Source organism: Hypanus sabinus, chromosome 2 (genome assembly GCF_030144855.1).
Source record: "Hypanus sabinus isolate sHypSab1 chromosome 2, sHypSab1.hap1, whole genome shotgun sequence".
Classification (NCBI taxonomy): Eukaryota; Metazoa; Chordata; class Chondrichthyes; order Myliobatiformes; family Dasyatidae; genus Hypanus; species Hypanus sabinus.
Genome location: NC_082707.1, coordinates 163,632,593 through 163,658,658, shown reverse-complemented (window position 1 = coordinate 163,658,658; position 26,066 = coordinate 163,632,593). Strand labels below are relative to the sequence as shown.

The following is a 26,066-nucleotide window of genomic DNA, read 5'->3' as shown; positions in this document are numbered from 1 at the left end:
TGCAGAGGCAATTTGAGATGCACAATATTGGGACCACTTAATAGGTAGTAGCAGCTTATTCCCACAACCTACCTGCTCCCACTGCCTACGCCAGCCATCCCAACCTCATTCTCCTACACTTTAAATAATAAAGTCCCAGGCTGTCCAATCTCTCCCTATTTAACTCAGTCCCTCAAGAACTGCAACATTCTTGTATTTTTTTCTGCCTTTTTTTCCAGTTTAAAACATCTTGCCTTTAGCATAGCAACCAAAACTGAACACAATACTCCAAGTAGTTATCACTAGCATCTTGTACAATTGCAGCATAATCTCCCAACCTTTATACTCAATGCACTGACATATGAAAGGCTGCAGGCAAAGCCTTCTTCACCATGCTGTCTACTTGTGACTCTACTTTCAGTGAGCAATATACCAATACTCCAAGGTCGTCGTGTCCTACAACACTCCCCAGGGCCCTGTTGCTCACTGTGAAAGTCACACCTGAATTTGACTTCCCAAAATGCAGCACCTCACGCTATTCTGAATTAAACTCCACTTAATTGGCTGATTAAAATAACCCTTAATTTTTAATAACCTTCTTCATTGTCTACTATATGACCTATTTTAGTGATACCTACAAACTTAGTCCTATAGCACCTACTTTAGGATCATCTGCAACCTTACTAACCATGTCTTGTACATGCTTATCCAAATTGTAGATATAGATGACCACAATAGGCCCAGCACTAAGCCCTGAGGCACACCACTAGTCACAGGCCTCCAATCCAAGGAACAACCTTCCACCATCACCCTCTGCTTTTTACCAACAAGCCCACTGTGTACTCAGTTAGTCAGGTCTCCCTGGATAGAACGTGATCTGACCTTCCAGAGCAGCCTACCATGTGAAACCTTCTCAATGCCCTTACTGAAGTACATATAAACACGTGTACCCCACTCAACTTCCATTCCCTTTTTTTGATCACATCATTAAAAGCTCAGTCAAGCTCAGAAAGCATGGTCTTTCTTGCCATGTCGATTTTCCAGATGTATATACACTGAGTGTACGTGGTGGTCTTCTGTTGCTGTAGCCCATCCACTTCAAGGTTCGAGGTGCTGTGTGTTCAGATATGCTCTTTTGCCCATCGTAGCCCGTGGTTATTTGAGTTACTGTCACCTTCCTGTTGGCTTGAATCATTCCGGCCACTCTCCCCTGACCTTTCTCATTAACAAGGTATTTGCACAAACCGAACTGCAGCTCACTTCTGGTTTTTTTTGAAATTTTCACACCATTCTCTGTAAACTCTCAACCGCTGTGCATGAAAAACTCAGGAGATTAGTTTGTGACATACTCAAACTACCCACTTGGCACCAACATTCATTTCATTTCACAGTTAAGGTCACTTAGATCACATTTCCTCCTCATATACAGTAAAGTGCAAAAGCCTTAGGCACTCTGGATTTTTTACATGGTTTCAGACAAGATGGAGTCCACAAGCCCTGATCTCAACATCATTGAGGCTGTCTGGGATTGCCCAAGTGAGACAGCGGAAGCCTGCCGAAGAACTGAAGCAAGTTCTCCAAGATGCTTGCAGAATCCTACAAACTGATCTTCTTATAAAACTGCACAGTAAAACTGTAAAACCTTACCACAGTAAAACCTTAGAAAACTGATGCAATTTTAAAGGCAAAATCTGGTTCACACCAAATATTGCTTTGAATTAATTTTTTTACTGTATACTGCTTTTTATGGTATTTTTTAATACAAAGAAACTTAGTTTTCTTTATTTTGAAAGCATCCTCACTTTACAGATTCTTTTCACATGTGCTTAAGACTTTGCTTAGATTTTATATAAACACACAGTAGATTCCTGTTAATTGGGACATTGTACATTTTTGCCCAATTAAGTGGCTGCCCCAATTAGCTGAAGTTTTATGGAAATAATTAAAGGGCAAATTACCACTTAACTGAGAAACAAATTACGTATTTAAATGAAATACAGAGCCAATTAGAACACTACCAAAACTAATACAAAACGATAAAACTGTGCTAAATTCCTATTAGTTATCAATGGAGGAATTAATCCAGTGTACCCTTCTGCGTTCTTTTGATTGACTATAAATGAAGAAAATCAGCACAGAGACCTAGTACAGATAATCCACTGCCTTCAAACAATGCTTTTGACAATTGCATCCTCCAAATCTTCATTTTCTTTCAAATCTTCAAGACAGTTGTCGACACTTCAAATTCTTCTTATTTCCTAACTTGTTAATTCGTGAAATCATTTCATTTTCACTCCCAGCTGTTTCTGGCATTTTCAAGCCTGAATATTTAAAACCGCAATGATCAAAACAGTTCTGAATTTTATCAGAGCTTATTACTCACTGATCACGAGTGAAAAATGCACTGCTTTTTGAAGACAGACACAAGTGACGCTATTTGAAAACTGTTCTAAGCATGGTGTAGTGTCTAATGACCACACAATTTGTACATGGAGGTAAGGAAGAATTTCTTTAGCCAGAGGCTAGTGAGAACCTGTGGAAGTCATTGCCATGGATGGCTGTGGAGGCCAAGTCATTGGGTATATTTAAAATGGAGGTTAATATGTTTTTGATTAGTAAGGGCATCATAGGATTCAGGAATGGTAGAGCAGACTCAATAGCCAATGGGCCTAATTCTGCTCCTATACCTTATGGTTGTGTGTGTGTGTGTGTGTGTGTGTGTGTATCTTACAATAATTTATAGTTTATTTCATATATTTTATTTATTGCATATACTGCAACAGCAAATTTCACAACGTATGTCAGTAATAATAAAAGCTGACTAGTTCCGACATTGTATATCGTACAGCTTGGGTCTCCGTACGTTTGCCATGGAAGCTGTGACAACGTTGTGTTAGGCTAGTTCCTGGAGATACTGGCTTTACTATGCCAGAAGAGATTGAGAAGACTGAACGGTGATGTCACTGAAATTCATAAAAAATGATTCCCTGCTGGATAGGGAAGATGCAGGAAGAATGTTTTCCCGGTAACACTGTCTTGGTAAGACGAGAGCGAGGACTTTTAGGACTTAATTGAAAGGATGGTGAATCTTTGGAATTCTTCATCCCAGAGGGCTTTGACAATTCAGCCATTGAGTTCCTTCAAGATTAAGTATTAATTTATTACTTTTAATTGGAGATGATTGCTAGGCTATTGATTGATTGCACATCCTTAGGTTATGGTGGTTGCTAATGCAAGCAATTCGCTTCACTGTATGTACATGTGATAACTAAACAAATCTGAACCTAAATTTTGGAAATTGCCGGAATCAAATGATAAAGGGATAGTGCAGTAGAGTTAACTGAGATAGAAAATGATCTTGATGAATCGCAAAGCAAGCTCAGTGGACCAGATTCATAGTTTTACTTAATTTTGATAATTTGAAAATGGCCCCACTGTTCCAGGTGAGAAGATAATCTTACTCATATGTACCTTCCCATTCCCATGTTATTTTACCTCTGTGTGCACTCCACTCATCCAATATAATTTTGGATGGTAGTCACCAAATCTAGAAGATAGTTCTAAACGCTCAGTCTACGTAAGTCTCTTAAATTCTTCTTTGCATGGTGCCTTTTCAAGGTTTCGCGAGGGAATGGGAGTCATGAATTTGCCCTATTCTGTATCATTCAACAAACTATAGGAAACAATTAATCTATCTTACCTCCTTCTGACTATGTAATACCTACTAACACCAGGGAGTCTGCAGATGCTGCAAATATTGAGCAACGCTCACAAAAAGCTGGGGTAACTCAGCAAGTCAGGCAGCATCTATGGAGGCGACGTTTCTGGCCGAGAACCTTCATTGTTTGGTTCCCGGTTTCCTACTACACGTCGTTTGGAATAATACCCAAATTGTATTTTCTAAAGCAGTTAATAATTTACCTCTTCAGAAGACTTGTACAGTGGACTAGGCTTATTTCATCCGGAAGAGCAACAATTGGCAATGTAAACATTGTCACTGGAGGAGGGGCCGGGTGGGCGGGGCAACCGGGCAGACCCCGCCCCCTCACTCACGGCGCCCTGTGGTCACGTGGCCCCGCTCTTTAAATGGCCTGCGTTTGCGTGTGAAAGGTCACGTTTGGCGCGGGAAGCGGCCGCTCGGTCTGGGCGAGTATGACGAAGCGAGCCAGCCCGTTCGGGGACATGGCGCCGCTCCAGTGGAAAGTCTACGTGACCCAGAGGGAGCTGAGTGAAGGCGTGCTCGGGGAGAAGTACAAGCGGGAAGTGTATGGTGAGTGACTCGCCTTATGGAGGCCGGGGCCGCTCCGGCCTTGCACCAGGTCGCCAGCAGTCTCCTGGAAGCTGCTCACTGAGGTGCTCTCGGTCTGCGGGTGGGGTTACTTGTAGAAGGGCGGTCTGCTAACTCCGCACAAGTTGCATTCCAGAAAGTGGGGCATTTAGGAGCATTTTTGTGCTTTATTAGCAATGAAAGGTCTTAAAAAACCTACGGCAAAGTTGTGCTGAACATGTCCCTACCATAGAAATTGCTAGGCTTACCTATAGCCCTCTATTTTACTAAGCTCCATGTACCTATCCAAAAGTCTTAAAAGACCGTGTCGTATCTTCCTACATCACCGTTGCCGGCAGCCCATTCCACGCACTCACCTCTCTCTGAGTAAAAAATAAACTTACCCCTGACATCCCCTCTGTACCTATTCCCCAGCACCTTAAACCTGTGTCCTCTTGTGGCAACCATTTCAGCCCTGGGAAAAAGCCTCTGACTATCCACACAATCAATGCCTCACATCTTCTACACCTCTATCAGGTCACCTCTCATCCTCCTTTTCTCCAAGGAGAAAAGGCCGAGTTCACTCAATCTGTTCTCATAAGGCATGCTCCCCAGTCCAGGCCCTACTATTACTGATGGTTGCAATTGTGAAGGTGTCATTTGGGAGTTATCTGTGAAGTAACGCATTAAGAGCGCTGTGGGTATGGGGTCCGATATGCTGACGAGCTAAGTAATATTGTGCTGATTTTTTTAAGGTCCGGAAAGTTGATGCCACTTGTAACTGGCTTTTTTTAAAAAGCTGTCATCTTCTTTAATTTGAAGTTCCAGTGCATTAAGTTCTAAATAATGACATGAAAATTCTGTTGTCAAGCCTATTCCTATTCCCCCTCCTACATTTTGTTAGTCCCAAAATATTAAACAACTTGCAATTGTTTCAAAATGTGAAATGCTAAAGATCCTTATTTGTTGGGGTAAAATTGGAATAATATTTTAATTGATCAAACTCAGCAGTGTATCCTGTTTAGCTATCAGTACCTATTGTACCTTAAACTGAATCCTATATGGATCCATTATGCAGAAATAGATTAATTTTGCTTAAGTCCATCACTTTTGCAATGAGATTAATCTAATGTTGGAGCCTAATTGGTGAGAATTTTTCCTGGATTTCTAAGCTGATCCACATGTGTATGGAAATCCTGAGATTCTTGCCACGAACCCAGTTGGGTTTTTATCACCACTCTATCAACTTGGGTCAGTATTTCACTTGGGTATAACACTGAGATTCCTCACTGCCTGAACTTCTGTGGCATAACATTGTAATTCATTGGTAATCTTGAGAGTTAGAATTGTATTAAGTGTAGTTGCTTTAGCTTTTGAGGGATGATGAAATGTTTGGGTATCTTGTGCTTTAGTTACAGCTATGTTTTTAATAACAATACTTGTGATTTGTCTTTGAATCTTTAAGGTCAGAATAGTAACTGAAGTTTTTAAATATACAGGTAGTTGATTGCTGCTTTCACATAACTGCAATATAATTAAATTTCATTCTTTAGTAACAAATCTGAATTTAAGGATATCAAAGGCCCTGGAATTACAGGGCAGCAGAGTGGTACAGCCTGTAGGACTGCTGCTTGGCAATGTCAGAAAACACAGTTCAATCCTGCATTTGGCTGCTGTCCATGCTGTTTGTCTATTCTTCATCTGATTTGAGTCTACAGCCCTCCTGCAATCCAGTTCATTTGAGGCTCCATTCCCAGGCTGTGATGCAGAAAGTAAGACCGCTCACCACTGTACATCTATAGATATTTGCAAATCTTAAAATTTGAATGAAGTAGAGCTGTTGGCCGTTGCCTTCATCTAGCACAAGTATGTTGGGCACAGGGTAGATCTTTAAAACTGTTGACACCCAAGAGTTTGAATCTGCTGACCCTTTCTACTGCACGCTTCATTCCATGAGGAACAATTCCTTAGTCTTGCTGATATTGAATGCAAGATGGTCGATACCACTCAACCATCCTGTGTGCTTCCTCAGTCCACCGCACGGCATCCAAACCTTTTTTGTTATCGACCAATACTGTTAAGCGAGAGATCTGCGGATCTCAGGTTAGGAAGCCCTGGACTACCATATCCAACTCGTGGTCATAGATTGAATAATTACTTTCAGTTTTTTTTGTACAGAACTTAATGTTACTTCTCAAAAAGACTCAACTAGAGATTAACTATTTGTGCTCTAAATCATAATACTAATATTTAATTAGGTTCCTAACATACAGAAGCTGTCCATAAATTTCTGTTGCACCATTTCAGGATTGAAAGGCTTGTCATACAAGATGTGCTTGATGGCTCTGGGCCTCTACTCACTGGAATTCAGAAGAATGGGGGTGACCTCTTGAAACTATCAGATTTTGAAAGTGGGTGTGGAGAGGATGTTTCCGATGGCGGAGGAGACCAGAGGGCACAGCCTCAATAGAGGAACATCTTTTGACAACATAAGGAATTTCTTTAGCCAAAGGGTGGTGAATCTGTGGAGATTGTTGCCGTTGGTGTCAACAGAGGTCAAGTCTTTGGGTATATCTAAGGCAGAGGTTGAGATTCTTGATTAGTCAGGGCATGAAGGGATACAGGGAGAAAGCAGTTTATTGGGCCTGAGGGGAAATTAATCACCATGAAGAGGCAGGCAGACTTGATGGGCAAAGTGGCCTAATTCTGCTCCTATTTCATATGGTCTTATAAAAAAAACTACCTTGCTCTTCCATTTACTGAAACCATTAAATGGAGAAGTTGCTACATCTTGTAATAAAATAGTACTGCACACCCAAGTGCATGATTCTTATTGCTTTCAATCAACCTCCGTACAAAGTGAATTTGAGTATATCACTTCTTCAGATGCTTTTTATTAGATTCTAACAACAAGCTTCTCTTTTTCGGATTGTGCTTTGACCACTGAATTAAACTGTTCTTGCACTGTTGTCAGTTTATGCTTGTTTCTTGTAATGTTACTCTGCACTTCACTATCACAAAGGCAGAATGCAATTTTATCTACCCTCCAAGGAAAAACGTCCTAATAACCTTGGTCGTACCTGCCAGATTCTAGTGAGTAGTTCAGATTATGTAGCATCCTTAATAAAGTGAGCCGGGTTTTCAAATTAGTTTTGAGGAATGAATAATGAATTTCAAAATGTTTAAGTAGACCAGGACTTCCCAGTTGAAGTGTAAGCAGACACTTTTACTAGTTCCTGGAAGATTATTGCTCTTTAGTTATGCTTGGTGTGCACCTCTGAGCTGCTTGTGTGATATCCTTTATCCTTGTGTGCATCCTTTATACTGCCATTATTTTTGGAGCAAAATACTATCAGAATACATTCATGTATTCCAGTCTGTTTCTTAAAACAAATGCCCTCTTCTAGGCTTGACCAGTACTTCTGAAATTCAGTGCAGTTCGTGGATTATATCCTAGAATTTTGCTTCATATCCAGAAAGACTTGGTGTTCTGGAACAAATGCAGTGAAATCTTCTGTCTTCTGCCATCCATGACAGTATAAAATATCAGTGCTTCTACAATTACAGCTATCAATTTGTACCACTTAATTTGTGACTCCATCTTTGTACACATATGGTGAATATGCTTTAAATTCCAAAACTTATAATTAAGAATTTTATTGATATATCATGAAAATTCAGAATAAGAATTATTTCAATCTTGTGCAGTAGCCCCCACCCCTCCCCACAAGACAGTGATACAGCCTGTCAGAATGCTCTCCACTTGTAGATGTTTGTTGTAGCTGAAAAATGAAATCTCCTCAAACTCGTAATGAAATATAGCGGCTGTCTTGCCCCCTTTATAGCTGCATCTATATGTTGCATCCAGATTGGGTCCTCTGATATGGACACCCAGGTACTTGAAATTGCTCACTCTGTACTTCTGATTCCTCTGAGGATTGATTTGTTTCCTCGTCTTATAATTCCTGAAGTCCACAATCAGTTCTTTGGTCTTGCTGACCTTGCGAGCAAGGTTGTTACTGCGACACCACTCAACTAACAAGTATATCTTGCTCCTGTATGCCCTTTTGTCACTATCTGAAATTCTGCCAACACTGGTTGTATATCAGCAAATTTATAGATGGCATTTGAGCTATGCCAAGCCACAGTCATGGGTATAGAGAGCGAGCAGAGGACTGAGCTCATTCCCATGGCCTGAAAAGGCCTTTTTCGGTTCTTAATGTATTCCATTCTTCCTACACATCTTCCAATGTGTATTGACTTTTTGAGCAACAGCCCCATATTGTCTTGCCATGTGCTCATTTCATGATTTTCCTAGCATCTCCACCCCCTCGTAATTGAACAGCCCATAATGGCTTCTGGCATTTTCTTTAGGTTGTTCCAGAGACTGCTAAATTCCCGGCAGCTCATCATTATTCCTTTCACCCTTTAAAAATATTCTCCTCACTATCAACAGTGCTTGAATTTGCCTTTCAAACAAATCACTACTACATTTAATAATGAAAACCCTGGCCTAATGATGTACTTGTGATGTACTGGTTAGAAGTTTCACAAACATTGCTTAATTCATATCTGGATACAATTGTGATTGAGCTTGTATGGAAATTGTGCCTGGCCTGCTTCCTACATGAAAAAATGTTAAAATGACAGCTAAATCTTTTTGATAACTGAGTAGCTGTTTTGTATTTACTTGAAATTGAACTTAATGTCCTAACTTTTACTTCCAGAGAAAACCAAGACCTTGCTGTTCAATGGAGCCCAGTCCTTTATGGGAGATTTATGGACTAGTAACTTGGATGAAAAATATACACTGGACCCCATACTTGTTGAGAATAACTACATGAAGGAACCTGAAAGTATTTGTAACAGTGATCATGACTTCCTCCAAGGGCAGACATTTCTAGGACAAAATGGACAACTTCTAAGGGGTTTATCATATCTGCAAAAATGTAAGTTTACATGATTTAATTTACACGTTGGGGTGTTTTTACATTTTATTGGGGTCTTAATCTAGTTACTGGAGCATACGAATTGGCTGAAGTCATTGTTTGTATAGCAGAAAACTTCGGTATTTAAGTCAAAATTTCCAATGTATGCAGTGACCTGTGTCAGAGGATTTTGTCCAAGGTCAGCTATAGCATTTGAACATGAGGTTGGCACCTGTATAGTATTGCTGTAAGTTCTCTCTAAATGACGTTTTACACAAATAAGTAGATAACTGTTTTAAAGATCACTAGCATTATCCCTGCAATGTTTAACATGTGCTTGGAAGTTCTGAAAATGGGTATTAGTGAAGGTAGCCCTGTGGGCATTGACCAGTTGATAAAATGACAGCATGGGCAAATGGAATTGATCCTCAAGTGAGGCAGACCTCTTTGGAATGTCTGAGAGAAGAGCATAATAGTATGGGCAACTGAGGAACAGACTTGGGTGAAATTGGCCAGTCTGGCTTTGTCTGCATTTCAGATGGTTGTACAAGATGGATGTGCATTTATTGTACATTCATGAGTTAAACTAGTTTGAAGCTCAACATCTGATAATCTGAAGAATTCAGACAGTCAACAGTACTTGGTCATGCTTTTTAAGAAATCATAAACTGAAATATTGTGGTATAATTAATGTCAGTTCTTGTACTGCTGTGGAAATTATTTCTAGTTGATTCATACTGACATTTTTGGAAGGGAGTGTGGTAGAGCAAGTTCCTAGGGTCTGGGTGGTGTTCTCATGAAGTTGCTTGCTATTAAACATTTCTGGATGGGTGGTGATTGTGCTGCTATAATTACTCAGTGTTTTTATTTTCCATCACCTTTTACTACTATCTTTTAGTGGTAATGCCAATACTTCAGTGATTACTATTGAGGGGGCACAGAATGCTGTGACAGATCTATCTGTAAAATCACATTCAATTCCTGCTGTCAGTGAGGAGTTTGTGCATTCTGATAGTATGGGTTTCCTCCCAATTCCAAAGGTCTACAGATAGGGTGAATGAGTTATGGGCATACTATGTTGGCACTGGAAGTGTGGCAACAGGCCCAGCAGTCCTTGCTGATTTAATGTATTATTTTGATGCACATTGTAGTTCCTTCCCGTGCCTTTTAGTGCATCAGGTGGCAATGTTGCTGTTTCTTTAGTGTTTACTATTTGAGACCAGGATGCTAGCTTTACGCTCAACCTAGATGGTGGAAAGCATGCAAGGAACCAGCTGGATACGTACCCGAGACCACTTGTTTTGAAGTCCGGTGTGGACGCCACAACATCACCAGCTAGTTTTGATGGACATGCAGTCCATCAGTTTAAAATGCATAGGAAAAGTTCCAAACAATGTAGCTTTTCAGACCAAAATGTTTTTTTAATTGGGTTGTTGATTGAGTTTTAAATCTTAGCCCTTCATCCCAACCTCCAAAAAAAAATCACAGATGTGACTTAATGAGCTTGTATTTGGGAGGAATGATTGAGCTTTTATCTTTGCATATTTAGAATGATGTCTAACCATAGATGTTTTTCAGACAAAATCAATTTTATTTCTGTATTTCAAATGGCAACAAAATGTTTTTATTCCTGCCAAAATGAAGACTGGTTTTTCAGTCTTTCACAGCTTTAATTGGGAATGGTTATTTGTTTTGGTCTAAATTACTGATTTTTGTTCATATAGCATCCATCAAGGCAGCAGTTACAAACTGCTTTATCTGTCTGAAGCCGTCCAATTTCAAGAAACCTTGTTCACGGTGTGACCACTTACTATGCCAGGATTGCATCAAAGTGTGTGATCACTGCACAAAGAATTTCTGTTCAATATGTTCAGTTGCAGAGTGAGTAATGTTTTTGTTTTTTGTACTTGGCTTCTGCTTTGTTGTAAACTTTACAGATTACAATCTATATGCTCCAACTTGAAACCAGGAAACTCAATATTTAATAGCTTGACCAGACTTTTAAATTTACTGATGTTAGATCCTGTTCCCATATTTTGATATAATTGTTTGGAAGATAAATTTTGCATTTATTGCTTCTGTAGCTAGCTGTTGATTTGCTGGTCTATATGCCAAAATAGCTGCAGTTGAGTGGGTGCATATTGTCAGTGGGCTCTGCCTAAGGAAAAATGGAATGATCTCCCACTGCACTTGTTAGGCCACAGTGGCAAAACCCCTTGGGCAATTTCGTGCTGAGGGCTCTTTCCATCTGCCTCCCCTGCCTGCATGAATCAAATACTGTTCAGCAGGAAGAACCTTCCCTTCTGTTAAAGCTTTGCATTTAGATGTATCATGATATGAAGTTAAAGTTTTTTTGACTTGGAGTGACAAGGTTGCAGGCTGCAGGTACCTGGGTCTCTGTTAGAGGGAAAAGAGATGGGCAGCCAGTGCATAATAGCCTTGTGTCCATTCTCCTCAAATGACCTACTGCGGGGATCCTCCATGACTAGGTGTCAGGTGCTGTCTTTCCCTGAAGGGAAGGGGGAAAAGACCGCAGAAGTGATGGGGGATTCCATGGTTTGACTAAACACAAGACTCTGTGGACGCAATAGAGGCACCCAGATGCTAGAATCATACGCCTCAGATTGGGTCCATGGCATTCTAAAGGGGGAGGGTGAGCAGCCAGAAATCTTGGTACATATTGGCTACCCATGTCATTGGTACAATGTTTCTAACACTACAAAGTTTCTTCAGATATATAGGGATAAGAGTGGATAATTGGACCACTGGAAAATAACACTCTAGATGTAATGGGTGACCACTAAGTGGCAGATGAACTAAGTTTTTTTGCATCATTCTTCACTGGAAGACTAGCAGTATGAGTCAGGACAGAAGTTGCTCTTGCTAGGAAGATGGTTCTTGGGAAGCTGAAAAGTCTGAAGGTAGATATGTCACCTAATCCAAGTGGACTCTTCCCCCAGTGTTCTGAAAGGGGAAAGCTGAAGAGATTGTGGAGATATTAGTAATGATCTTTAAAGAATCACTAGATTCTAGAAGACTAGAAAATTGCAAATGTCACTCCATCCTTCACGAGGGAGGGAGGCAGAAGGAAGATGCAAGAGGCAACTTAGTCTGAACTTGCTAGTTGGGAAGATCCAATTATTAAGGCTGAGATTTCAGGGTACTTGGAGGCACATTAAAATAAGCCTGAGTCAGTAAGGTTTCCTCAAGGGAGAATCTTGCTTGACAAATCTCTTGTAATTCTTTTGAGAAAATAACAAGCAGGATAGATGAAAAATTGTTGGATGTTGTGAACCTGGGTTTTCAAAAGGCCTTTGACAATGTGCCGCGTGAGGCTGATTAGCAAGATAAGAGCCCATGGTATTACAAGAAAGGTGCTAGCATATAGAACATTGGCTGATTGGCAGGAAGCAAAGAAGGGGGATAAAATGAGTCTTTTGTAATTGGCTGACAGTGATTTGTGGTGTTCAGCAGAGGTCTGTGTTGGTACTGCTTGTTTGTCAATGTTTGGATGATGGAATTGACGGCTTTGTGGCCAAGTTTGTGGATGATATGAAATGGGTGGAGGGGCAGCTAGTGTTGAGGTAGCAGAGGCTTGAGAAGGACTTGGAGAATGGGCAAAGAAATACCTGATGGAATACATTGTTGGGACATGTATGATCATGCACTTTGGTAGAATGAACAAAAGCAGTCTATATTCTGAACATGGAGAAAATTCAAAACTCGGGGACTTGGAGTCCTTTTGCAGGCATCAGTAAAGGTTAACTTGCAGGTTGCCAGTGGTGAAGAAGCAAATGCAATTTTGGCATTCATTGAGAAGACTAAAAATGGATGTAATGCTGAAGCTTTATGGCCCTGGCAAGGCCTCACTTGGAGTATTGTGAGCTCTTAATTTAAAAGAGTAGGGAGGATTCAAAGGGAGTTAATAAATGATTCCAGGAATGAAAGGTGTATCATATAAAGTGTTTGGCTGTGGGCTGGAATTTAGGAGTGGTGGATCTCATTGAAACCCGTCAAATATTGAAACGCATAGATAGTGGATGTGGAGAGAATGTTTCCGAAAGAGGGCAGAACTTGAGAATTTAGAATAAATGAGAAATTTCTTAGCCCAGTGGCTGATGAATTTGTGGAATTTGCGGCCAGAGATGGCTGTAGAGGCCAGGTCATTGGGTAAGGTGGGGTTTGATAGTTCACATTGGAAAAATTGCGAGCAGAATGAAGTTGAGAGGGAACTGGATCAGCCATAATGAAATGGCAGAGCAGAATTGATGTGTTGGATGGCCTAATTCTGCTAAGTCTATAGTCTTCAGCAAACTAGGAATCCCGTTCATATGAATGAGGACTGATCATTTAGCAAGCCAAGACAGTTCTGCTACTGGTCTCCAGATTAAGTCCAATGTTGAAACAGGGTGACACTAGTTTTTCTTTGCTGAAATTTGCATTAAGCTTTGAGTAGATTGAAGGTTGAAGTTGAGGCCTGCCTTTTCCATGACTGCTTTAGGATTAGCTACTGAACATACAGAACTCTCCAGTTTAACTTTTCTTGCCTCATAGCATATACTTCAACCTGTTGAGTAAATGCTACCAATAACTTGCTACTTCTAGATCTGATGCCAAGTACTTTCAGGAAGTGCACTATATTAGAATCGGGTCACCGAATCACCGGCATGTGACGTGAAATTTGCAGCCGTTCAATGAAATACATAATCTTGCATACAAAACAATAAATAAAATAAAACATAATAAATAAGTAAATCAGTTGTTTATTGAATTTTTTTTTAAATGTGTAAAAACAAAAATACTATATATTAAAGAGGTACTGTCCAAAGCTTCAATATCTATTTAAGAATCAAATGGTGTGAATTAGTTGTGAAATATCATGACTGCCAAAAACAAAACTGAATAATCTGAGAATGTTTCTCTTGTACTAACTGAATTTTCCTCCACTTTCAGTTATAATGATGCTGAGGACAAAGTGTTCTGCTATGACTGTGTCTCATGAAAGCAACCTTTCAGAAGATTTGTGGACTTTTGTATGGGAATTTTTTACATTAAGTGATTTCTACTTGTGTACAAATGGAAGCAATTCTGCATTGTAATATACTGTTTGAATTTTGTATTTTATAATAAGTTTTTTTAACTGTTTGAAAAACTTTACTGTTAAGTACACACTTGTTCTCTAACTAATGAAGGAAAGAATTCATCAACTTTTACTTTAGTGCTGGTGTTTGCATACAGCAGAATGCATGGGTTGAGATGTGTATTTCCCTGTAATTAGTCTAATTACTGATCTGATCTAATAGGTTCAAAGTTGCTGTGCAGAAAAACTGACTCCTGACATTTTGCAGATCTTGTCTGTTTTAATGGATATTATGACAATTAATGCTCATAATTTTAAAAATGGAATTACTGAGTTGATTGTGTAAGAGCTTGGGTGAATTACAGACCTGGTGAGTTTCAAGAGGTGCAATTGGTGATTGAGCAAATTTTTGTACAGTTTCAGTCAGCTGTAACAGATGAAATTACTTACTGAAGAATGGAAGGATTTGACCAAGGTGCATCTGGGTGTTGGATAGCTATTGAAATATTCAAAGTACTCACCAAATTCTTCAGTTTTATTTAATTTACAAAATGACTGCATCACCAAATCTCTGGAAACAAAGCAAGTTGTTCGAATGAGATCTAACTCCACCCCCACACCTCCAATGCAAGCACAAATCTGCCATCTCCTGCTTTATGGAGCTTCAAAACCATCATTGCTTTCAAAGATTTTCTCCGGTCCATCTTATTACAAGTGTCAATCAGAAATTTAATGAAATTAGAATCGTACTGAAATTGACTTCAAATTGGCAAAACCACTTCTCATGCATTCTGCCTTAAGGCCATGGTTTTGTGGTCATTTGGCATGTTTATGGAGATGGAGTAATGACTCTTTGCAGTTAAGTATCCTGCAGGTTAAGTCTGCCTCAGTGTTATAAAAGGATGGTCAATAATAGGATTTTTATTTTGAATGGATGCTGAAGTGCTAAATGCATTCCTTTAGAAAGAGCAATGGAGTTGGGACTAATGTTCCTAATGGTAAACAGCACTGTTCTCCCACCTTTGTGCCTGCTTGGTTCAGGTATTTGTTTCTTGACTAGAAAATATAAATGCCACTTGAAATAATTATCAACATTAATTGTTTTAGTTGATGTGAAAACATTTTTAACCCAGCTGGCCCACATCTGTAGCTAATTTACTCTATCTTTGAATTGGTGTAGCATCTGAGTGGGAAAACAATTGCTCAAGTGTGAGAAGTGAGGAGATTCAACAATTCAGGTTTCTCAAACTGCACTTTCTTGCCACTAGAGTGTAGTAGTAAGCTACAAGTAACACCTCGAATTGAGTTAGAGCTTCAAACAATGATCATTTGCTACACACTAGTTCAAAACTAATGCCTTTAACCTGAATGTAAGATATTTGGCAACCATAGCAATTCAATTGAGATTTTTTTTGTGGGGGGGTTATTTGGTAATATCTGCATGTGAAGCTGCTCATACCTATATGATTGGGAGATAATCAGTTCTTAACAGGATTAAGGCTACTTAAGCCTCTGTTTTTACTAATAGTTTGACTTTGATCCAGTGCTGATTTCATCAAATGTGCAGATTTGAAAATTGTAGACTTAAAGTGATGAAATGTTGCAACATATTAATAGCTCTTTTAGTGTTTAAATGTAAATTTAACATTTATTTTGTAAGTAATTTTAAGTTGGACATTTAATTCATCTAAGCCACTTTAAATGAGCTAAAAATTCAATCTGTTGTGAAACGTGATCTCTGAATTCAGTACAATTGTAGGAAACTAATTTTGTTAAATATAAGTAGCAGATTAAGGAACAACAGTCTCAATTTTAGACTAAGGTCAAACTTCAAATTTTTGAACTTCCTACTGTTTTTTAATCTTGATATTCAAGTCTGCTGTCCTAAATGACCGAGTTGGAAAACATCTATGCACTGAAAATATTTGGCTTTTAAAATTCTTAGATTCTTTTAATAAACACTTTTTACCTATAGATTTGACTTTTGCAATTGCAGCCCTGCTTTAAAGGGGATTTGTATTTGAAATTTCAATAAAGCACTTTTATTATACTGGCAAATGTTGAGGATAATTACAGACTTGTACTTCAAATAGTTCTTGAGTACAATTGATTACTCACTGCCCACTTGTAATAAAGTTCCTGTCAAGTTATTTGAAGATTATCCATTCTATAGTATGACAAACTGAACCAGTACCTCAATATTATATTCCACAATAGCCCTTGTCCTCCATTTTTGGGTAAAGAAAGGGTAAATCACACACCCAAAGAAAGCTGACATAAAGTTAAACAATGGTTTTAGCAAATGAACAGAGGTGTTGTAAGAGAAACAAACAACTCATTTATTCCCCACCAAACACGACATGAAGGTTTTTTAAACTGATATGTCATCAGAACAGCCTCTTAAAGTTTAAATTTCAATGGGTGTGAATTAGGCCTGGCTTGGGTCCTACATTCCATGGGTGGAATAACAGCAGGTCCCTCTGGCTAGGCCAGAGTTGGGTTGACATTTGGTCATGTCATGATGCCAGGGCATGCTAGTAGAATCCTCTACATCTTAGTGTGTTGGTTTAAGGTGATCTTATGAAATACATCCAGATTTACCCCTCCCATCTATGACAAGACTTTTTCCTGTTCTGAAGCAATGAATCTGAAGAGATGTTGGTGTGCATCATGGCAGATAAAAATGAATGTAGATCAACAGGAACCCAAGAGTGCTGTACACCATGATAGGAGGTGGAAATGAAATCGGTTTACAGAGGCTAGCCAGGTAGACATGGCATCAGGATAAAATCATCTGACACCCATAATGGCCCCTGATATACTAATTCAGCTGTGGAAGGACTGTTTTTTTCCTTTTTGTAAGCCATTGAGCCACAGCAGATGATTGTGTCAGACTCACTCATCAGGGAAGCTCTGAGTAGCCTTTAAGGAGCAGTGAAACTGCTTTCATGTGCTGTTGTCTGTGGATGGTATGCCATAGTGTGATAGAGCCTAATGGGTTCTAGGCCATTGCAAGCCAGAGATCGGATGTGAATTCGGGGCCGTGGTCAGAGGAAATATCGGAAGGGGTGCTGATGCTCATCTGAGCTATGTCTGGCCATCACTGATGCTAGAGGGGTGACCTCAGGCCACCATGCTAAGTAAGTGTATGAATCTGCAGGAGGAGGGAAGAAGACCAAGCAGGGCCACGCTAGTGTGGTCAACTCTATTACTCAAGGATCTCAAAAAGTGCCAATGTTGCCCAAACATGGTTAATTTTTGCACACTGGCACCCTTTCTAAGGTTGTGTCACACAAACTTAGTACAATCAGTTTCCATGAGCCTTCCGGCCCAGATGCAATAGGCTGTGAATTGAGTTAAAAACCTCTGGTTTGCAGGTATTATGGAACAAGGTTGACCGGTTGAGGCATCGCACAGGAGAGAAGTTCCAGCTTCCCTGAATTTATCAGTCAGCCCACTGCAGGCCCATGACTGCTGTTCTGTAAGCCTACACCTCTAGGACTGTAGTTTAGTCATCCGGCCCCAAAGCGTATGCCTCACAGCCAGTCAATCAGCAATGGTATTATTCAGTTTTGGGAAATAGTTCCTCCAGCATTTTGTGGGTAATACTCTGATATATATAGGCCAGGTTCCATTATTGCCATGCAGACCAAGGATCTGATATTTTGGCCATCGTGCATGAGGGATTTGTGGTCAATGAACACTGTGAAATGGCAACCCACTAGTAGGAAACAAGTATGGCAGACACCCAGATAGAGACTGAGAAGTTCACAGACAAATGTGTACTTCCTTTCAGGACAGCTCACGGCTGAAGAAGGCAAGCGGCTGCCACACACCTCCAACCAACTTTGTGCACCGAGCTTCAGTAGTAATGGCTAGGGAGCGGGTGTGGCAGAAGAGTCACATGGAGAGAGCTCCTTTGGTGTCATCAAATGCTCTGGTCACGTCTGCTGACCAGCCTAGCATGCAATTTGGGGCATTGCCTTTAAGGGTACTGTACAGCAGCTTGCAGAATGAAGTGGTGACAGAAATTCACCATACCTAAAAACCTTTTTTAGTAGTGTGTGGTGTTTTCTGAGAAAGTGTGTGGAATGTGATACACGTTCGGATTTGGATGCACTGGCGACAAGTATGGCATCCAGGTAAATTAAAAAGACCTATGTCTTTTAGTACAGAATCCGTCAACCTTTGGAAAGTCAGCCCAAACAGCATGCACAGAAAATCAGAGGCCAAACGGGGTTATCACAGCCATTTTGGGAATGTCTTCTGCGCACACAGGAATCTGATAGTAGCCCCTAAATCAACTCTGACAACTATTTACTTTCCAGCTGAACATGTCAAAAAGTATTGAATGTGTGGAATCTGGTAACAATTGTGTGGTGACTTCATTGAGGCATCAGTAATCGTTGCATGGGTGGCAACCAACATTAGACTTGGGGACTATGTGGAGGGGCAAAGCCCAGGGGCTATTTGATTGGAATACAATGCCAAGCCTCTCCAGTTGGCAAGCTCAGCCTTCGTGGTTGCCAGATTTTTTGAGTCCAGTCTACATGTGTGGGCATGGACCAGCAGGTCAGTTGTGGAATGGTGGTGCTCCAGCCCATGTTTTGTGTCTGTAGTGGAGAATGTGCACTGGGTGAGGTTTGGAAATTCACTCAGCAGGCAAGTAAACTCACGTGGTGGTGTGTGCACCTGACAGAGTCATTGTGGAGACCTCACTTGGGAAGCAGGGTACCGGCCCAAAGTCCTTGACATCCACAAGCCGGCAGTTAAGATAAATCAACAGGGCACACAGGAGATATGTACCGAGCAGAGGTCTAACCACTTTAGCTAGGATGAAATTCCGTGTCTAATGATGATGCCCACTGAAGCACAGTGTGTCACCAATTGTGTCCTTGACTCCAGATCCTGCTCCCATCGTTGGCCTCCAGTGACGTTTCATCACTCTTTGCCTTCTGATCAATAGGTGATGTTGGCAGCACACTCACTCGAGCACCCGTGTCACACAAGAAGCGTTGCCCTGAAAGGGTGCCCATAATGAACAGTAGACGACCCTGGCAGCTGAACCGACGGTGTTCACAAACCTGTGATATCCCAGTGCACTGGCACTGTCAGAACTGCAATGTGGTTGGTACTTCCTGGCATTCGTACCAAAGCAAGAGTGGTAAAAGCACAGACCCGGCGATGTCTGTCTTGCAGCCACAGGCGCATGTGTGTTGGAGACCCTGCTGAGCGGGCTTATTGAGGCAGGGAAAGGAGAGGAACTGTGCGCCTCTGCCCGGCTGAGTACAGACTATCACCCATTTTAGCAAACTCCCTATAGTCGTTCATGGGTGTATTAGGGCTATGCAAATTTGCTCAGGGGATTTGCTGCATGAAGAGTTCTTTAAAACTAAAACAAGGGAGGTGATTTCCTAGGAGAGACAGTACGTGGTCCATTAGCTCTGAAGGCCTAGCATCCCCCAGGCCAGGCAGGGAGAGCAACTGTTCGGTGTGTTCCGACTCCAATAGTTTAGAAGTCTGCATTAGGTGAGCTTTCAGCATGCCATACTTGCGCTGTTCAGGCAGGTGTTGTATCTGGTGCTGTCCGTGAGATTTTCCACAGCACAAATTAGGCATCTGCTTGAACAACAGCAAACCTCTGGCAGTTTCAAGGCGACTGTGTTGGCCGACATGTTGAATAACTCTGAAATCACCCTAGAGCCAATGTAGTTTTTACAAGTATAATGGCAGAGGCGTTTAAGTTTAAGGAAGCCACACCACTCCTTTATTCTCCACCAAACACAGAACGTAAATTGCTATCAGAAAATCTTCACATCATTATGTCACCACGTCAGACCAGCCTCTTAAAATGAACACATCAACTCGATGTCGGTGGTTGTGAATTATGCATATATTTCCACCTATTAAACTACCCTACAGTACAAATTGTCTGCGGTGTCCAGGTTTCAACTCTATCTTGAGTTAGTAGACACAATTTTACCCAAAAGATCTGTCAGTAAATTAGTGTTATTTAGGTTATCATAACTTTAATAATGGACTAGTTCAATTTTTGGCTTTGCAGTTACACCTTTATTCCTAGTGTATTTCTCTGTTGAAGTGTACTGGAGATCGGCCTCCATATCACGAACACCAAGACTGTTTACTCCCACATTTAATTCAAATGGTATTGTTGCAATGCAGAGGAGGTTCACCAGGTTGATTCCAGAGAAGAAGGGGTTAACTTATGAGGGGAGATTGAGTAGTCTGTGACTATAATCTCTTGAATTCAGAAGGATGAGAAGGGATCTTATAGAAACATACAAAATTTTGAAAAGGATAGACAAGATAGAAGTAGGAAAGTTGTTTCCATTGGTAGGTGAGACAAGAACTAGGGGACATTGCCTCAAGATTCAGGAGAGAAGATTTAGGACAGAGATGAGGAGAAACTGTTTTTCCCAGAGAGGGGTGAATCTGTGGAATTCTCTGCCCAGGGAAGCAGTTGAGGCTTCTTCACTAAATATATTTAAGATACAGTTAGATAGATTTTTACAAAGTAAAGGAATTAAGGGTTATGGGGAAAAGACAGGTAGATGGAGCGGAGTTTACAGACAGATCAGCCATGATCTTATTGAATGGCAGGGCAGGCTTGATTGGCCGGCTCCTACTCCTATTTATTATGTTCTTATGTATCACAGTTTATTACCTTTAGAATTAACTATTTATAAACTCCCAGCTGTTTTTCGAATTTCCACAAAAAAGTTCCATCCAGTTTTCAGATCCTAATTCTGATTTATTCTCAGATGTTTTCACCACCTAAAGTGTTACCTTGCTAGCCTTTATTGCAGTGCTTATTCAAAAATTTTTCTTGGCCCTCAAATCTGCTTTCAATTTGTCCCATGATGCAACCCCAATTCCTTCACTGTGGCTGATCTTCAGACCTTCAGCCTGATTTCTGGAATTTTCTTCCCTGAATCTCTACGTCGCTCACTACTTAACCTACCTCTCGCCAAGAGTTTTACTACAAGTCAAAATCTTTTTCTGAAAAGTCCCTAAAATCAATAGTCATCAACCTGAATAAAATCTTGGGAAAATGAAAAGTGGAGACTAAATCTGACTGCATTGAAATCTACAGCGTATAATTCAATAGAAGATCAAAATATCATGAATGTTGGAAAGCTGCGATCAATTACAGGAAATAATTGATGGGCCCGACAGCTTCTGTAAAATGTAGGATATCTGAAGAAAAAATGTTAAATTATTTTTCTTGCCAAATCCGACTCTTTTTCCAGCAGCATGCAAGGCCCCTGTTCTGCTTTCTGCTGTTCTGTTGTTGCATATTCCTTCCAAAACTAACCTTGAAAGATGCCAGAGATAGTCATTTATATTAATCCTTTCCAAATTGCACAGTTAATTTATTGAGCACTTTGTTTCTACTCTTGCCATTCTTGCATCTTTAAATGCAATATTTAACACGTGGTCACTGGATAAATGTAGCTTCTTATTCTTGACTATTTTTTATTTGTAGTCAAGTCTTTGTGTCCATTTTCATTTGTGCTCTGCCAGCTTTGATTGTTCCTTCCCTATAAAAATACACAAAAGTTTTGTAATTTCCCACAGCACAGCAAAAAACTGCTGCTCTAAGTTCAATTTTTTTGTAAGAGTAATTCATAGTAACATTAACAAATGTAGTGAAAAGTAGGGAATTGGTCTCTTTCTTTTACGTTTTAGGGAAATTAATTTATCTAAGCCTGAAAAAGTGTAGCCACAAGGCAGCAGGCTGAGTAACAAAACAATCACAAGCACTGTAAAACTGCCAAGCCAAAGCTATCACAGTTTTTAAATTAGCCTCTTGTAAATATATTCTATTTCAACTGGGTTTGCTCTTAAGACATTGATTCTTATTTGAAATAAATATTTGTAAAGGCAGGATTATTTAAAACCATATTGGGTGTAAGGGATTCATTGACTCTCCTTTCAAAGAAGAGTCATTTGTTTTTGTGTTTATAGAAGATATTAAAGTGAGTTCTGCCAAAATAGAGATGTATCTGACCTGAAAATGCAGGACAATGCTTCCAAATCCCTATAAGCTAGTGTGACATTTTAAAGCAAGTTTTTGTTGGTGTAGATGTCTGGTAGAGTATTCACTAGACAGTTGAATAAAGGTTACAGAATTTACCTTTGCTGCCTATCTTAAATGTGCTACTGTTTGGAGAAATGGTAGCTTGTTCCCTCTATTTTAAATTCCCTTGTTTCGTATAAAAGTCAAAGATTTTTAGAATTAGGACCTGCAATCTGTTGCTTAGGGGGTGAAGCCTGTCACATCTACTATTAGCAGATGCAGTGACAGCTGACACATGTTCCCACTTCTGCAAGACAAAGAATGATTCAATCTTGTCAGTCATTCACTACTGCTTTTATGCAGAGTTTCTGAACATGTGTATACCCATGAAATATTTTGTGTCTCTGCATAAGAAAGAAAACATGGCTGGTTCCCAGTATATTCTCTGGGACAGTTTTGTTTCAGTGAGTACTAACACAGCAAGTCATCTCAGGCCTCTGACCTTTTTGACCAAGGTGAATATGCGCATCACTCATTTACCACGGGGATGCTGATGAACTTCAGATCAGTCAAACAATACTACCAGTGTATAGTTCTCCCTTGACTCCTCAATCTGATAAATGCTTCCCACAAGTAGAGAACAAAGTTGACTGATACTTTGTGTACTTAATGGGCGTGACACAGAAAACCAGCAAAGTAATGCACGGAGTAGAACATATTGATTGTAAAAGTGGATTGCAGCAAATTGTTGCTTGCAGAATGACTGACTGCGGTTTATTAGAATTAGGTTACTTAAGCTTAATGAGCTTCCAGTATTTATTATGAAAAGAAAGCAGTGTCATTACAAAAAAAGTACTATTACAATGTTGATACTCTATTCATGAGGGCACAGGTGCCTTTGTGCTATTTTTCCCCTGCCATTGGGTTCCAGGTTTGAATCATGGTGGGGAATGAAGCTGCATCCCTCCATGAGGTGAATTATCAAACTTGTAAACCTGCTTGTCAAAACGAGTTTCAGCCTGGAGGACAGTGCGCTCCAGATGGTGAATATAACTGTCCAACAACTATAATTGTCCAACAGCCGTAACTGCCCAACAACCATAACTGCCCAATGACCATAATGCCCAACAACCATAACTGCCCAATGACCAAAGCTGCCCAACAGATTCTGATTTGGGTTTTTTTGATGTTCAAGTTCCCCAACTACCATGAGGATAGGAACGTTTCTTTCCAGCTCTCTGAAAAAAAATTCAACATGCAATAAATGATTCAATGTCACAATATATTTGATAATTAGTTTTGAACTAGATTCATTTCTTGTTGCAAGCTTTTCATTGAATTTGACTAATACTATCACTGTGTATTTGTTTTTAGATTTTATTAAATCCAGTGACTACCAGTCTGTACACTTCAATGTGCAGTATTTAATTTGCTACAGCAAAGTATAGATACCTAATCTTAGAACTTACTCTTGTTCTCTTCATATAGCCTTTAAATTTTCTCTCAACATTTTTAACCAATACCCTTTAAGGCAAAGAATAAGCAAAATAGCTTCTCCTCATTTCAGCTTGCTTGCTATGATCCAGTTCACCGTAAGTATCATTGTGAGTGAATAGTCTACATATCTGGAGATATCTAACTATATAAATATAACCTGAAATTTGGTAACTCCCACTCCAAATTGTAATTTGGTTTTACAGTGTTCAATGGCTATTTGTGAGCTTTCTTCAAGTAACTTCAGTAAAATTGCGTTCATCAATTGGGCCTTACTCATAGTTTACGCTGCTGAGCAAATTTGAATTTCATTGTACAATAGCTTACATTAGTTACTGGAGAATCATTCACCAGATTACATACCAAATGACTTGGAGACAGAGCAGCGCTACTTCGTCATCTTGAATTTAAATCCTGTATTTCCCACTCAATGTGCCACGACAGTACCTTCCAGGAGAGGCTGCTGTGAGTGGAGCAGACTGCTTCACATGCGCAGAAGCCTGCTTATTATCAACCTAACACCATTGTTTTTGTTAAAAGTGTCCAACAGACCAATGTGAAATGGATTCTAAGCCATCCTGCAGGTCTCAGTTTTAAGTGGGAAAACAATGATCTCCTAGGGAAGGGCCTCTCCTAGGGAAGGGCCTCTCCTACCAATGACCGATCTAATTTTAGGTAAGAGCTGCATTAAGTCAGAGAAGACCCAAACTATTCAGCTTACTGATTTGTCCTGGAATTGTTGAACATTTAATAGGCATCTGTACCTTTACTTTAAGGAAAAATGATTTAACTTGAAATATATTTGAAACAACATTTTAAAAGCTGCATTTATTTGACAATGAAGCAGTATGCGATTAATAGTTAGATGTTGACAAATCACTCTGTTCTATTATCGTGTAGTGGTTTCAGTTGAATCTTTGTATGCAGGATCAACATAAAATGATTTGAACTTCAGTACAAATAACATCTGGTTGCTGAGCAAATGTCACATTCTAACAGCTCAAGAGAATACATACAGTCTGTCATACCACCTGGACATATATAAATTGCCAAATGGCAAGAGATAAACTACCACATAGTGCAAGCTAATCTTTTACTTACAAAAGCGTGTATCATGCATTTATTTAAACCAAAAGGACATCAAATCATGAAAATATGTAAAGAACACCAGGAGAGATGTTCAGCTCTTGGAACAGCTTAACATCAAACAAACAATATCAGAGCAAAAGAAGTTTTAAAACATACCAGATTTATGCAATTTTTAAAATATTGTACCTACAGATAATCTGTTTTGTATCCTTCTAAAGTTGTGCATATCTGGATGGGTCAGTAGCAATTACAGACCATCCCTAGATTAAGAACAACCAACTTATAGACAATCCCTATATACAGCTTCCATAATATTTTTAAATTCAAATCTCAAATTCTGCCATATGTACATATGTTCATTCTCTGAATGGTACAGTTTACTTTCTCTGGTTTACTAATTGTTTTTCTTATCAGTCGAATGTGCTTTTGATGCCATTCCTTACAAAATGTGGAGATGTGACTGCCATAATTGAGTGATTTATCTAAACCACGGATGAAATTGACTTGTGGACGTAGATCAAAATGGAACACATTCATTACCCAGGGACAGCCTATAAAATGCACATTGTGCTCGCTACTTGATGAAAGCTGGAGAGTCATACAAATGATGATTAGTGTGCAACCAAACACACTAATCATCCCACAGTGTACAAACTTGCTGGAACCATTCTTACCATTGTATTATCAGGCAATCCTTGTGTTCTGGTTTATAAATCCACTATTGCTTACACTATTGAAACTTGTGGCCAGTTCCAAAGCTACTTGCAAATTTAACATCTTTTTAAAAGGTAAAATAGATTTGAGAAACTTTAGTAGTTCTGTTATCTTACAGTCCACTGGAGAATTTATTCAGTTAGAAGACCATAAGACAAAGGAGTAGAATGAGGACATTCGGTCAATCATGGCTGATTTATTATCCCTCTCAACCCCATACTCTTGCCTTTTCCTTGAATTAAATGTATTATTTACCTCCTCCATATGCATGAGGACCTGTAATCTTTGGCATGACATTCTTACTACTCAAAAACCTGTCAATCTCTGTTTTAAAGGTAGCCAGTGAATTGACCTCCACAACTGTCTGTGGCAATGAATGCCATTGATCCACCATCCTCTGGCTAAAGAAATTCCTCCTTATCTCTGTTCTAAAGGATGTCCTTCTATTCTGAGCTGTGCCCTCTGGTCCTAGGC

At 39.7% G+C, this 26,066-nt stretch overlaps 1 protein-coding gene across 1 annotated transcript; it reads left to right on the top strand.

Annotated features, from left to right (window-relative positions):
• The first annotated feature begins 4,074 nt into the window (after nt 1-4,074).
• Nucleotides 4,075-16,344, top strand: LOC132386045 (apoptosis regulatory protein Siva-like). Its single transcript, XM_059958337.1, has 4 exons — nt 4,075-4,249; nt 8,974-9,195; nt 10,899-11,055; nt 14,128-16,344. Exons 1-4 carry the CDS (start codon nt 4,132-4,134, stop codon nt 14,174-14,176), a joined length of 546 nt encoding a protein of 181 aa, XP_059814320.1. The 5' UTR covers nt 4,075-4,131; the 3' UTR covers nt 14,177-16,344.
• The last annotated feature ends 9,722 nt before the right edge of the window (nt 16,345-26,066 follow it).